This window comes from Urocampus carinirostris, chromosome 1 (assembly GCF_059441175.1).
Source record: "Urocampus carinirostris isolate Australia breed hairy pipefish chromosome 1, RoL_Ucar_1.0, whole genome shotgun sequence".
Taxonomy (NCBI): Eukaryota; Metazoa; Chordata; class Actinopteri; order Syngnathiformes; family Syngnathidae; genus Urocampus; species Urocampus carinirostris.
Window position 1 is genome coordinate 67,053,107 of NC_142349.1, and position 14,029 is coordinate 67,067,135.

Here is a 14,029-nt window from a genome sequence, read left to right on the forward strand (position 1 = left end):
CAAAAGTAATTGAAAGTAATCCAGTTAAAGTAACCCTACCCAACCCTGTCTAAAACCTATACGAGAGCAAGGAAAACTGAAAACTCAGTGAGGAAAATGAAAAAACCTTGAGAAGCCAACTAAATAGCTAAAAAGGTAGTAAGATATCTAGCTAAAAAAAATAAAAAATAAAAGTCAAGTCAAGTCTCAAATGGTTGTACAGACTACAGACTATTATGATACCATCCCCTGATCTAAAACCAGGGTTGGGTAGGGTTACTTTAACTGGATTACTTTCAATTACTTTTGGATGACTCCAATACCAAATATGTTAATAAAAGACAAAAAAACTAAATATGAAAAAAATGATGACTCACAACACGTGGTAAGCTTTCTCTCCTGGCTTTGATCTCTTTGATCTCCGGCAAAACGAACCTAAAATGCGACCAGGGTTGGGTAGGGTTACTTTAACTGGATTACTTTCAGTTACTTTTGGATTATTCCAATACCAAATATGCTAATGAAAGACAAAAGAAACTAAATATGAATCAAATGATGACTCACAACACGTGGTAAGCTTTCTCTCCTGGCTTTGATCTCTTTGATCTCCGGCAAAACGAACCTAAAATGCGACCAGGGTTGGGTAGGGTTACTTTAACTGGATTACTTTCAGTTACTTTTGGATTATTCCAATACCAAATATGCTAATAAAAGACAAAAGAAACTCAATATGAATCAAATGATGACTCACAACACGTGGTAAGCTTTCTCTCCTGGCTTTGATCTCTTTGAACTCTGGCAAAACGAACAAAAAATGCGACAGAAACAAAATGAAAATAAATCCTAACAGCTTGCCAACATCATTTTTGCCGTTCCGTGTGTTCCGTTACTCCCCAAGCCTGGACAAAATTTAGTAATTTCATTCATATTGGAGTAATCCAAAAGTAATTGAAAGTAATCAAGTTAAAGTAACCCTGGTCGCGTTTTGGGATGATTAAGAGTGTTCTACCTGCTGCAGGAAGGCCACAAACTTGCACATGAAGTTGCCGAAGATCCAACCGGGTAGAGGGTAGAGAGTCGCCGTGAAGGGAACGCAACACACCAGGAAGATGATGTCGGTGGCCGCCAGGTTTGCTATGTAGGGTTGGGGGATATGAAGCAAAAATAATACATATTTTATAGTGTCACCAGGGTTAAAATACACAATATTGTTTTTTCCCAGACTCCTAATAGACCCTGAATGTGGCACACAACACAGTACCTGTCGAAGGATTTTATACATTTGACTATAAAGGATTTTGTACGATTGAATACAAGTTGCATTTATTGAGTGCGATGAAGATTTTCACCGAGTAGGCTTAAGGTCAATGAGCAGTGAAAGTTCAGGGCACCCTGGTAGAAAATATTGTTTACAGGAATGGCGGGAACAGGACGTGAGGCTGATAAGATAGTCAGCACATCCGACGACGCAGAAAGGCCCTGATGACGGAGGACGGCAGGCATTGTTTGAGAAATGCTCTCCGCTGTTTTGAGTTTTCCAGACATCGCCGCGAGGTGGTGGGGCTTACGTTGGGCTTCATTAGCACGCCCATGGAAGGAGCCGGCACACCATCTTGCGGAAAGACGTGGGCCGAGAGGAGAAGCGAGAGGATTTGAAGAGAGACTGTAATTCGACCATTTTCGATGGAGTACACTTCATTAAATTACTAATGAAATTAAATCTGCCCCGTGTGAAAATGTCGACTTTTCTTGTTAAACTTTTCCATCAAGAAACGAGCGCGCATTGTTGGGTGAATGTAGGTTGTGTTTGGTTAATGGAGTCAGATAACTAATTCGAACAACTTGGTAAACGGTACATTTTGATATTAATTCCCAACACTGTATAAGCAACTCCAGCACCCTTAGTTTGTTAGCAGCTGTAGAACTTAAACCAGCATTTTACTCAGGGATCTGTTTGAATGCCTGAGGACTGAATGGCCAGGGGCCTTAACTTAGTTATGGATGTCAAGTCAAGTCACATTTATTCGTACAGCCCTTAATCACAAAATGTCTCAAAGTTGCGAGTTTCCGATCTTGCTAAGGGAATACAGCATGCGCCTTCTGCTGACCGCCACAAAAGTAAGAAATCCTATTCATAATTCTTTTCTTTATCTTTATTTTTTTTTTACACGTTCGTGTTAGCGTAATCTTTCGTACGGAAGATTACGATAGCGCGGACGTACGACTAGCCTGGGTTAGCTCTATGATTATGTTGAACATTCAGGTAAACATTCAGGGTGTTGGAACGGAGCCCCATTTCCAATGAAGAGCTAGCCACTTGTGGTGCTAAATGACTTGTAAACGACCTGATTTTTTTATTTTCACACATTCATGTTAGCATAATCTTTCGTACGGAAGATTACGATAACACAGACGTACGATTAGCCTGGGTTAGCTCTATGATTATGTTTAACATTCAGGTAAACATTCAGGGTGTTGGAACGGATTAAAACGATTTACATTATTTTTAATGGGAACAATGATTTCGGTGATCGAACAAATCGGTTCTCGAACAGGGTTCTGGAACGGATTATGGTCGAGAACCGAGGTTCCACTGTACACTTAGGGTATACAGTTGCTCTGCTGAAATTCTTCCCCGTAAGAACACGATCTCATCTCGACGGCGCATCAAAAAACATTGTGTCAGGAGTGAAAAAAAAGACCCCCCCCCCCTTACCCCCCCGTGCATGGTTCCGCACCCCCCCTCAGGAGCTCCCATGCGTTCAGTGTGTATGTGACATGAATTTGATGTGGGAATAAGATTACTCCGTAGGCTTGCTCCAGGAACAAGTTCAGCAATTTTCGATTAGTAGGGGTTGCGCCCCCTGCAGGGGATGTGATTAAAACGCGCCCTGCGCTTCAAAAGGGGATTATTCATTGTTACATTGACAGCTTTGGAGATATGAAATATACTAATAACTATCATTTATCATGTTTAGGATAACAAAATACTCTATTATGTATACCCAAAGAGATATACAGTGGACCCCAATGTTCCCTGTAATTTTCCACAGGTCTGAGCGCTCACACAAAGTCGGTGAGCAACGCTTGAAACGACAGTGAGCAACGGCAATCCCAAGTGTGGCAACTAAGTCATTATCAAACAACATCAAGTTACATTTTACTGAGTTTCCGGCAATGCAAAAACATTTTTCACTTTTGAATGAATTGACTCATGTATTATTGCAAAGGTTGTACGGCCTACAAACATCGTTTGTTCTTACAATTCTTTCACAAGAAATCCATTATTTTTTTCTTCCTGATATATTTTGTCGCATAATATTAACATTTTTGGGGGCTTATTTAGTCGGTTGGAAGATACAGAACTGTATTTAATCACATTTTTGAGTGGAAGTACAATGTTGGCAACAAGTTAAACTTAAACGGAAATTATTTGAATGCAACACAAACTTTTTCTTCTTTTTTCCGTGTTTTTCTTGTACTTTTTTGTTAAATGTTAGATTGACCCTAACATTTGTAATAAAAACCTGCACTCAAAGAAGACACAGAGAACGTGAATATTACTTTTCTTACTTGCAAGGAGAGATGACCATAGTCTGCCTATTGCAGTCCACTAGACACTCTGAAAATATATGTTTCGTCCTTGCCTTTTTATTGTATTAGGAACGCCCTAATTTACATGTTTCTTCTGCTCAAGGGAGGGGGAATGACAAAAAAACAGTTTGAGAATTGTTTTCACAACAACATCTTATCATATCAACAGTCATGATTACCCAAGTGGAGCCACCTGGGGTAATCATCTGGCGCGCTGGAATGCGCTTCCTGATTGGTTTATGTTCCCTTTTTAAGCACGCTACGCGGAGACCTCTTCGTCGGAGGATTACTTCTGTACCCCGTATGACTCTCCCGATTACATGTGCCTTCTTGTTTACCTGATTCTGCCTGCCTGCCTCCGATCCAACCTGCTTCCGTCCCACGCTACGATCTTCTCTCCAGTCCCGGTAAACTCGACCTGCTTCCGTCCCACGCTACGATCTTCTCTCCAGTCCGGGTAAACTCGACCTGCTTCCGTCCCACGCTACGATTGGCTACGTGTTCCGAAGTTGTCTTCACGGCGTTGCTGCTGACGTTCGACAGTCTCCCGCTAACCCTGTACGCTTCCCCAAATAAAAGACTTGTAACGAACGCTCTGGGGTCTCCTGCTCTGTTCTGGTCCCCCTGACAAACACCTGTTTGGACTTACAACATCATGTTATCGTATCAACAATATTACTACTATTGAACTAGGCAAGAATGACACACTAAGCAAGAATAGAACACAGTATGCAACAGTAGAATAAAATATTTACAGTTTAAATCCATCATGTTACTTTTTACTTTTTGTTCTCTATTTACTTTTCTCCTACATTTCTTTCTTTTCTTTTTTGGAGGCTTTTTTTCTAAATTTTTCCTTCTTTTTTTCTCTTCCTTTTGTTTCTTTTTTTCGCAGCTTTTCACTACTTTTTCATTTTGCTATTTTTTTCTTTTTTGTTCTATTCCCCCCTTCTTTTAAGTCATGTTGTGCATTATTTTACATAATATTTGGTCATGTTGGGATTAAAGAAGCAAAAACAACCTGAAGAGCCGCTTGGGACCCAAAAGAGCCGGTTCCTTTTAGTGAGCCGAGTCGAAGAAGCCGGTTCTCTACTAACTTTACTCAACTTCGTTCTACTTCGACTCTACTTCAAAATACCGCATTTAGGACACAGTTTCAGGGGAACCCGCGTATTTTGACCTTCATGCACTGTAACTTTGAATTAAGTCACTTCTTAATAAGTAATTTTGAGCCCTCATTTTTGTGCGCTGGCTAGATTTTCAATTGCGCACTCGCGCAGCTTAGAGGGAACACTGGTGGACCCCAAGACATTTTCACTTTATGGGGTGGAATCACGATTTTTTTTGCTATCTCTCCCCCATCTATCCATTCACCCCAAGATGTCCGTTCCCGTATAGAACCTAGACGACCAAGCAACCAAATATGCATGTGTCACGGTAGCCATGGTGCCCAATTGGCCCCGCCCGTGTGGCGCCAGCTTCTGTCACGGTTGCCATGGCGCCCAATTGGCCCCACCCATGTGGCGCCAGCTGCAGCTTGTTGACAGATTGGCTCCCTGTCAGTATCTAAACTCGGTCCTGTCAGTCCCCCTTTGTCGGTCTGTCTGCGAATCTCTGTTTTTACACGGCAAGTCCTTTTTCGTCTGATTTTGCTCCTCTTTTGCCTTCCGTTACGATCTGTTTTGATGTCGACCACATCTGCTCTCCCGTCCCTAATAACGATCCGTTTTTGTTCTCGACCACGTCTACTCTCCTCCCCTGGCTTTCGACTTGTTTCCGATCCCGATCACGTTTTTGCTCTTCTATCCCGGCTACTGTGGGTCCTATCTCTGTTCTGGTCCTGACATAGTGGGGAAAAGCGTGCGCAGAAAATAGATGGATGGATTCTGGCACAGTGCTCCAGGAGATGTGTAAATGTTGCAAAATCTTTTTCTAACCCATTCCCGCGTCGAACTTTTCCACAAATGTATTCTGGACCTACCTATTTTGTTCAGCAATGTCTGCTTCCACAGATCACAGAGTATAGACTGAAACTTAATGACAAACAGGTGCGCTGTTTCTCATTATTGATCATTTAGGTCGACATTGGCTCACTCAGAAGTCATCAGAGAACATCTGGAGTCAATTGGATGGGCTGAGAGAACAGGGCCAATATTTTTGCCATACCTACATATGTGAAATGATGGATTGATATGGTTCCATTTCACGATTTTTTTCCCACGTGTTAATTTTAAAAAAATATAGACATTTTTTTTAGCTTTAAAGGGGGTGGGGGGCAATACTTATGCTGGACACTGTAACTTAGATTAGCCAACAAAAGGAAATTATTAAAATGGGCAACAGAATACAGAAAAGTTATTGGATTAAATGAAAGCGTGACTTTTTTATAGAATACATAAAATCGTCTGGGTGGTCTCAAACTTTCAAACAGTAATGTGTCATGACTACTGATGCGGGACACCTGAGTCTGATCTATTGGCATCAACAGCCGCGGGTGCTGATTGGCTGCTTCCTCTTTTTTAAACCCCCGCCTTCCTGTCAACATTAGTCGGATCGTCTGTGAACCTACGCTACACGCTAGGCAAACTTTTGTGACTCCTGACTCTATCCTGCCCTGTTCTCCGTCTGATTCCTGTTGCCGACCTTTTTCTGGACCTGTTTACGTTTTTGCTCCTCCGCCCTGGCCATCGACTTGTTTTTTCCTCGCTCTCGACTTTGCCTTCGCTCGACACGGATGTGCCACTTCCGCGTTGAATGAATGAATGTAAACTTTATTCAAACAATACAATAAAAACAGAACAAAAACAATAACTCAACAATAGCAACAATAACACAAAGTAAACCATAGTTCTAGACCAGGGTTGTCAAACTCATTTTAACTCAGGGGCCACAAGATAGAACAAATATTCTCTCAGGGGCCGGACTAATGAGGTAGGAAGAATGAAAAGGAGAGATGGACAGAAAGAAAGAAAGAAAGAAAGAAAGAAAGAAAAAAGGAAGAATGAAAAGAAAAGATGGAGAGAAAGAAAGAAAGAAAGAAAAACAGAAAGACAGAAAGAAAGAGAGAAAGAAAAAAGAAACAACAAAAGAAAGAAAAATAGAAAGAAAGAAAAAATGACTAGTAGATTGAGGAGAAAGAAAAAGAGAGAAAGAAATAAGAGAAAGAGGGGGAGAGAACAAGAGAGAGGGTGGGGCAAAGAAAGAGAGAAAGGGAGAAAGACGAAGAGAGAGATAAAGGAGAACGAGCGACAGAGAATGTTAAACAAGAGATAAAAAGAGAAATAGTGAGAGAGGGGAAAAGAAAGAGAGAGAAAAAGAAATCCAAACAGAAATAGAAAGAGAGAAGGAGAGAAAGAGAGAAGGGGAGAAAGAGGAGGTTGATGCAAGAGAGAGAGAGAGAAAAGACAGAGAAAAGGAAAAAAGGGAAGGGAGAGCAAAAGAAGGTAAGAAGACACATGTAGAGAAAGAGAAGAAGAGGAACAAAGAAAGAAAAAGAGAGACAGAGCGAGTGGAGGAGAGAGAGATAGAAGGTGAGAGAAAGAGGGAGGATGAGAGAGAGAGAGTGTAAGAGAGAGAGAGAGAAAGAAAGAAATACAAGTACAGCGTTTGTGAGAGGCGCCTGGCTTTGGCAAAATCAAGTGGACACATTTCAATCTGCAGCTCGTTTTTCTCTTGCGCTTCCCTCTCTTGGGTCGGATTCCACCCCTTAGCGGGCCTGATCCGGCCCGCAATCCGGCAGTTTTACACCCGTGTTCTAGACGCACTAATCAAAATCTCTCGTATCACTCATACCTGATTTTCCTTATCTCTGTTTTCCGCCAGGAATGTTTTTTGTATTTAAATTTGTGAAAAACTCAGTTTTTGGTCCGTGACAGTAGCAATTATATTTACCGTGAATTCCCGACTATAAGCCGCGACTTTTTTTCCAAAATTTAAACCCCGCGGCTTATTCAGTGATGCGGCCAAATTATGTCATTTTTCTAACAGCCGCCAGCGGCGCTCGAGTACAAAAGGTAAGATTGAGACCGGTGGAATATATGCGCTGAGGAAGACTGCAACTTCTTGGCTTGAGCATAAATTAAATTAGCGTAAACATACCCTCATCATGCAAAATGCAAAAAGAAAGGCACATGACGCAGCTTTCAAGCTCAAAGCAATCGAGCAATCCGATAAAGAAGGTGCGAGCGTGTTGCTAGCGTGTTTTGGAATAAGGGGGCGTGGGACGATGTCTATATGACAAAGTTTATTTCCGACACTGAGGAAGACGACTTTGATGGCTTCAGTTCTAAGGAGGAAGATGAGGACGGTTTACCGTGATTTTTACAAGTACGGTATGTTTTTTTACCAGACCCGTTTACTGTGTTGCGAGCGTGTTGCTAGCGTGTTGCTACCATTAACTGCCCTGTCACAGGCACCGTTTGGGATGAAAGTTATATTATTATTATTATTATTAAAGCTTTGAAAACTCTCTCGGTGTACCGTCTTTCTTTGTAAATATGCGTAACCATGTATAATATGTATTTGCAACTGTATATTTTTGTAATGTATTTATTTCAGACACTTATTCTGATATGTTTTGCACGGGCGAATGAAAAAGAAGGGGCGGAACAAACATTGGGTGACGGGAAGTGGGGTAAAGGTGAGACCTGTTTGTGGACGCGGCGGACAATAGTGGATATACATTTTTCCCACCCTTACCTTTGGAAACATACACTTTTTTCCTTGGATTACTTTCAATGGGACCCGGACTCTGCAGGTCTGCATCAAACCTTGAGTACCGGTATCATTTTCCGTTCATTTGCCGGCTGTGATTTTTGGACTGTGTACTTTAATGAAGGACATTCAGTTTCAATCGCGGGCTTCAAAGTCGGGTTTGGATTAATTTTATGTTGGTGTTACATTTTCAGATGTGGGCGCATGCGGCTTATATACAGGTGCGGCTTGTGTAAGAACAAAATCGGTTTTCCTTTTAAAATGACGTGGGTGCGGCTTATAATCAGGTGCGCTCTATAGTCCGGAATTTACGGTATTCCATAAAACCAGGATTTGAACTTACCGATGTAAAAGTTTGTGGCCGTCCTCATCTGCCTGTGCTTGCTGATAACGTAGATGACCAAAGAGTTTCCCACCAAGCCCACCAACATGATGAGGGAGAAGAAGAGGGGCACCAGCCAGGCATCGGTAAGAAAGGGATGCTCCTCGCCACCGTCCTCCTTCCGAGAAGCCCCCCAACTTTGCCTCCGCTCCCCCTCTCGGAGATGGCCTGAAAAGTTTGCCTCGGAGCCGTTGAGCCAAACGCTCGCCTCCGTGGAGTTCCTCTCCATCGTCGGGTCTGGAGACGGAGGAGGATCAAAACGGAGATGTGAGGACGAGAAGGGGGACGGCGCACCGATCCCATCCAAGTTGCAGGGAGGACATCTCGATCATGCGTAAAAGTTCCGATGAGACCAGGAGAGAGACGCGTCCTCGGCTTTTATGCCGGAGCCAAAGGGGGCGCTCATCGAGAGGGGGAGCACGTGCTGCGGGATGAGGGATGGGTCTCCATGGCAACGCTACTCCTCCGTGCAATTCATGCACCCCGTTTTCTATCCCAGAATAATTTGTCTTATTTTCTTTTAAATTTGCCTTTGGTCAGGGGCGGAGCAGGGGAGGGCAGAGTCCAACCATAGACAATCTCTGCCCACCCAAAGAAAATTGATTGTAGTGGTGAAGGCAGTCTGAACACAAATGAAAAATAGACAAAAAAGGAAGAAAAATTGAAATATGCAAGAGAGAAAATAGAAAAAAACAGGTAATAGAGCAAAAAAAAAAAAAAAGAACAGAAAGAATAAAAGGAAAATAAAAAAGGAGAAAAGCAGAGCAAATAAGAAAAAGAGAGAAAAAAAGAAAGAAACGACAAAGCTGGGGGAAATATAATAGAAGAAAAAAAAATAAAACATGACAAGAGAGAAAAAGAATCAATAATAAAGCGAGGACAAAAGTAAAAGGCAAGGAGAAAAAAGAAACAAAAGAACAAGAAAAGGAAAATTAGGGAAAAAAAGAAAGAAAAAAAAGTACAAATCAAGAAAAAAATCATTAAAAAGCTCTTAAAAAAAGAATTAAAATAAAAAAATAAAATAAAAAAAAGGAATCTGAAGAACAAAATGAGATAAAAAAGTGGGAAAAAGAAGTAAAAAGTTTGGGGGAAAAAAACAAAACAAAAAAGAAAGGAAGAAAAAAAAACAAAGCAGGGAAAAAAACGTGTTTTTTGGGCTATTTCTTCGGAATATTACTACTGAATATATAATATTCTGTAAAATAAGTAGCAATAATAAATAATAAACAAGAATAAGCAAAAAATGTTGGGGACGGAAAAACGGGTCAGGATCCGGGACAGGAGAGCAAAAACGTGGTCGGGGTCGTAAGCGAGTCGTAAGCCAGGAAAGGAGAGTAGACGTGGTCGGAGACAAAAACAGGTCAAAAGCCGGGATAAGAGAGTAGATGTGGTCAGGATCAAAGACGAAGAAGGGTGACAGACGGGAGCAAAAAACAGGTGGGAGTCAGGGTCGAAAAAGGCCTGCCTAGTGTTAACTGAGGTTCGCAGACGGACTGACCAAAGGGGACAGATAGGAGTGGGTTTAAATAGGGACAGAGAGCCAATCAGAGTCTGAAGCATTTGGCGCCAAAGGAGCGAGCACAGGTGAAGCATATCGGTAATCATGACATAGTCAAAGATTTAGCACACTTGAGAATAAGATTCAGTTGTTTTATTTTTCATTTTTAGAAATACTTTTAGTAAAATAAGAAAAATAATACTTGAAAGTGTCACAGTTGCCATGGCGCCCAATTGGCCCCGCCCGTGTGGCGCCAGCTGCGGCTCATTGACGAATTGGCTTCCCGTCTATTTAAGCTCAGTGCTCTCATTTTTCCTCTGTCATTCCGTCAATGAACCTCCGCAAGACGAGGGTTTTGAGTCGGTCCTGTTTTTCTGTTGGTATTTCATTTCGTTTATTTTTGTCCTGTTTATTATTCTCTCCAGTTTTCATTCCCGTCTTGTTTGTCCTGTTTATTTTTGATATCCTGTTTCATTAACCATCGTGTCTGTCCCGTCCTGTCCAGTATCGACCCCATCTGTCCGATATCTTCTCGGGCAATTGGTATTGGATCTAGTCGGCCTCTGGCTTCCTATCATTTCACGCCAGACTGCTGCCTAAAGTGCATGACTCCCTCATTTCCCGTAAAATAAAAGGCTTGTGTGAGAAACGTCACGCGTTTGGGTCCTGATCCTGTTCTGGTTCTTGACAGAAAGAGGCAAAGAATGGCTCATTGCTCAATTGTTATTTATATTTTCTTAAATCAGGAAAAATAATATAATAATAATAAAAAATAATAATAATAATATGTTATTCTTTTTTACGTTGGAATTACTAATGAAATAAGAAAAACATTACCATGCTCTACTACTTTAATATTTCAGGTAAAAATATGAAAAAACAATGAAAATTGATATTGAAAGGGTAATAAAATACTTCTCATCTGCAACAATACATAAAACAAAGAGTGAAAAAAACTAAAAATGATAAATATATATTTTGCAATGTACAGACTTTCGTCATGTCTTTGTGGAATGCTGTACAATGTAAAAAACAAAGGTAAAAATGTAAAAAGGACATGACAGGGATGATAGTGTCACTCAATACTCAAAGAAAATATATTTAACAGAGAGACAGCAAAGGGGCAGGTGCTTGTGTCACGGTTGCCATGGCGCCCAATTGGCCCCGCCCATGGACACCAGCTGAAGCTCGTTGACAGATAGATATCTATAGAGATAGATGGATAGATATCTATAGAGATAGATAGATAGATAGATAGATAGATAGATAGATAGATAGATAGATAGATAGATAGATAGATAGATAGATAGATAGATAGATATCCATAGAGATAGATAGATAGATAGATATCTATAGAGATAGATAGATAGAGATAGATAGATAGATAGATAGATATCTATAGAGATAGATTGATTGATATCTGTAGAGATAGATAGATAGATAGATAGATAGATAGATAGATAGATAGATAGATAGATAGATAGATAGATAGATAGATAGATAGATAGATAGATAGATAGATAGATAGATAGATAGATAGATAGATAGATAGATAGATATCCATAGAGATAGATAGATAGATATCTATAGAGATAGATAGATAGAGATAGATAGATGGATAGATATCTATAGAGATAGATTGATTGATATCTGTAGAGATAGATAGATAGATAGATAGATAGATAGATAGATAGATAGATAGATATAGAGATAGATTGATTGATATCTGTAGAGATAGATAGATAGATAGATAGATAGATAGATAGATAGATAGATAGATAGATAGATAGATGTTTGTCAGAAGGACGAAATAAACAACAAACTGTCATGGTTGCCACGGCGCCTAATTGGCCCCGCCCATGGACACCAGCTGAAACTCGTTGACAGATTGCTCCCTGTGACTACTTAAACGCTGTCCTGTGAGTCGCCCATGGTCAGAGCATCTGTGAAACTCTGTTTGACACGTCACGCCCTGAGAATCTCTGTTTTTTCTGTGTCTTTGCTACTGTTTTGGTTTCGTTACGATCTGTTTGATTCTGACCACTTTGGCGTTTTGAGCAATCTACTCCCTGCGACCGGCGATCCCCGGATCAGGTGTGCGTTCCTTTCTCTTCTCCCCTATAAACTGTAACGTTACGCGAGTGGGTTCTGCTTCCTGTTTCCTGTCCTGCTACCTGACAGCTTGAGCACCGACACGTGTCCATTTGTGCTCTCCAGTGCCAACTAACTATATTATATTGCATGCGATCTGCTCGCCCTGACCTTCTGCTACTATTAAAATTAAAACATTGTTATTACAGCTGTTGTATTAGCTAATGAGCAACCGACAGCCGCTGCTAGCTTTTCGGGGGGTTATTTTGCACTTCCAAAATAAGATACATTCCTTTTAATCATACACACAATGGGAAATTCGATGCTAATGAGCGTCTGGTTACTTTTAGCTTGTTAAAATGTCCTAAAAGTTCTCAACTTTCACAATAATTATTGTGATTTTACCGGTGGACCCAAGCGCAGGAATGGAAAAACCTCACAGTAGTCAAAAATGATCGCATTCGATCGCAAAAATGCTCGTTAAGGAGACAAAAAACAAACCTCAGAAAGCAGAATGGACTGGTAAAAGGTGATGGTGAAAAATAAAGGTGGAGATGAATATCACCCAACACTGAGTGCTGTCCAAATGTCCTTGGGGTGATTTGACCCATACGTCCCAATTACAAACTGATTTAGCACCCTCTGGTGGATGGAGGTCAAATAGACCCTAACATACCTAACATAGAATCCCAGCTGCAGGTCTTTGCCGGATCAGGGACCAGGGTCTTCCTCGCAGTCGGGGCAGGGAGTCGAAGCAAATGGGGACTCTCCTCGCAACAGGGGAAGGAAGCCAAAGTGACCCTCGCAGCCAGGGCAACGGGCCTAAGCGGCCGGGGACTCTTCTCTCAGCAGGGGCAGGGAGCCGAAGCAAATAGGGACTCTCCTCGCTGCCATGGAAGGAAGCCAAAGCAACCCAAAATTCTCATCGAACCCGAGGTGAGGAGCCGAAAAGGCCCGAAACTGTCCTCGCACCCAGAGCAAGGAGCCGAAGCAGCCAGGGACTCCTCTCTCAGCTGGGGCAGGGAGACGAAGCGGCCGGGAACTCTCTTCTCAGCTGGTGCAGGTAGCCGAAGCGACCGGGGACTCTTCTCGTAGCTGGGTCAGGGAGCCGGAGCGTCCGGGAACTCTCCTCGCAACCAGGGCATGGAGCCGAAGCGGCGAGGGACTCTTCTCTCAGCTGGGGCAGGGAGCCGAAGCGGCCGGGTACTCTCCTCTCAGCTGGGGCAGGTAGCCGAAGCGGCCGGGAACTCTCCTCGCAACCGGGGCAAGGAGCGGAAGCAGCCAGGGACTCTTCTTTCAGCTGGGGTAGGGAGCGGAAGCGGCCGGGGACTCTCCTCGCACCTGGGGCAGGGAGCCAAAGCAGCCAGGGACTCTCCTTGCAGCCGGGGCAGGGAGCCGAAGCGGCTGGGGGCTTTTCTCTCAGCTAGGGCAAGCCGCTGAAGCGGCCGGGGACTATTTTTGCGGCTGGGGCAGGAAGCCAAAGCAGCCAGGGACTCTCCTTGCAGCCGGGGCAGGGAGCCGAAGCGGCTGGGGGCTTTTCTCTCAGCTAGGGCAAGCCGCTGAAGCGGCCGGGGACTATTTTTGCAGCTGGGGCAGGAAGCCAAAGCAGCCCGGGACTCTTCTCGCAGCTGGGGCAGGGAGCTGAAGTGTCCGGGAACTCTCCTCGCAACCAGGGCAAGGAGCCGAAGCGGCTGGGGACTCTTCTAGCAGCCGGGGCAAGGAGCCGAAGCGGCTCGGGACTCCTCTAGCAGCCGGGGCAAGGAGCCGAAGCG

At 42.8% G+C, this 14,029-nt stretch overlaps 1 protein-coding gene across 1 annotated transcript in view; it reads right to left on the minus strand.

The window, feature by feature from the left end:
• Window positions 1-9,007, minus strand: part of kiss1ra (KISS1 receptor a) — a 36,702-nt gene extending 27,695 nt beyond the window's left edge. Inside the window, exons 1-2 of the mRNA XM_088349120.1 lie at window positions 8,630-9,007; window positions 989-1,113 (exon numbers count right to left, since the gene is read on the minus strand). Coding sequence (XP_088205246.1) covers window positions 989-1,113; window positions 8,630-8,897 — 393 coding nt within the window. The 5' untranslated portion in view covers window positions 8,898-9,007. The remainder of the gene's footprint in view (window positions 1-988; window positions 1,114-8,629) is intronic.
• Window positions 9,008-14,029: the final 5,022 nt, after the last annotated feature.